An 896-nucleotide genomic window follows, 5' to 3' on the forward strand; every position below is an offset into this window, starting at 1 on the left:
ATATATACATACGTTTATTTTTAATAATATCATGAGATAGCTCATTTGTTAGGAAATTTAATTTGATCTTTGATGAAAATAAATTACTGCGTAATTATATAATCTCGTAAGTTTTTAATAAAAGCAATGTGATACATACATATTTATATGTCAACCTCATCAATATCATTTTTATAAGACTTAGCTTTTACGAAAAACGCTAGAAAATTTTTAAAAAGAAAATTTTTCCAACTTTTCTTAGGCAAAAATTGGTTACTAAGCAAATTTGATTACATAATAAGATTTATATTTTTCATCAAAATAATTTGTACCTTATTGTTCATAGTAACTATCGAAGTGGATGTATATAATCTTAGTGATGAACAAGCCGATAACTTTTTCAAATGGCACAAGTTGTTTTTAAAGAAATGGCATTTCAATATATTCAATATCATCTTTTTCTGAGAATCTGTGTCCAATTTAATGAATATTAAACCAAAGACTAAATCAGACTAAATAAATAAGACAAGAATCGCGGACTTTAATCTCATGAACTCAGTCATGAAACATGCAACAAGTTGGTCGCCTAGACAGCGATTTTGAAATTTTACTTTTTCCTTATCCTAATTCCCTATGAAACTTTCTACAAATCGCAGAACGATTTTGCAGCTGGATGTATGAAAAATTGAATTATTTAATACGAGTCGGTTGTAATTCCGGAAAAATCCTCCGATTGTCGTATAATTTAGTAAAAATATCTCAAAAATGCTCCCATAGACAAAACACGAATAATAAACATATATTGAAAAATATTTTTGGCTCAAATATAAAAATTAATTGAAAGAGATAACTAACATAATTCAAATTAATTAAGATAATGTATTAAAATGATGGCACAGTAATTATTTGCAAAAATT

At 26.1% G+C, this 896-nt stretch overlaps 1 protein-coding gene across 1 annotated transcript in view; it reads right to left on the reverse strand.

Moving 5' to 3' along the window:
* Positions 1-471, reverse strand: part of LOC115238859 (probable fumarate hydratase, mitochondrial) — a 3,155-nt gene extending 2,684 nt beyond the window's left edge. The window contains exon 1 of the mRNA XM_029812994.1: positions 312-471. Within this exon, the coding sequence (XP_029668854.1) occupies positions 312-434 (123 nt within the window). The 5' untranslated portion in view covers positions 435-471. The remainder of the gene's footprint in view (positions 1-311) is intronic.
* Between the last annotated feature and the right edge of the window lie 425 nt (positions 472-896).

Source organism: Formica exsecta, unplaced genomic scaffold (genome assembly GCF_003651465.1).
Source record: "Formica exsecta isolate Colony F162 unplaced genomic scaffold, ASM365146v1 scaffold360, whole genome shotgun sequence".
In the NCBI taxonomy this organism is placed as follows: Eukaryota; Metazoa; Arthropoda; class Insecta; order Hymenoptera; family Formicidae; genus Formica; species Formica exsecta.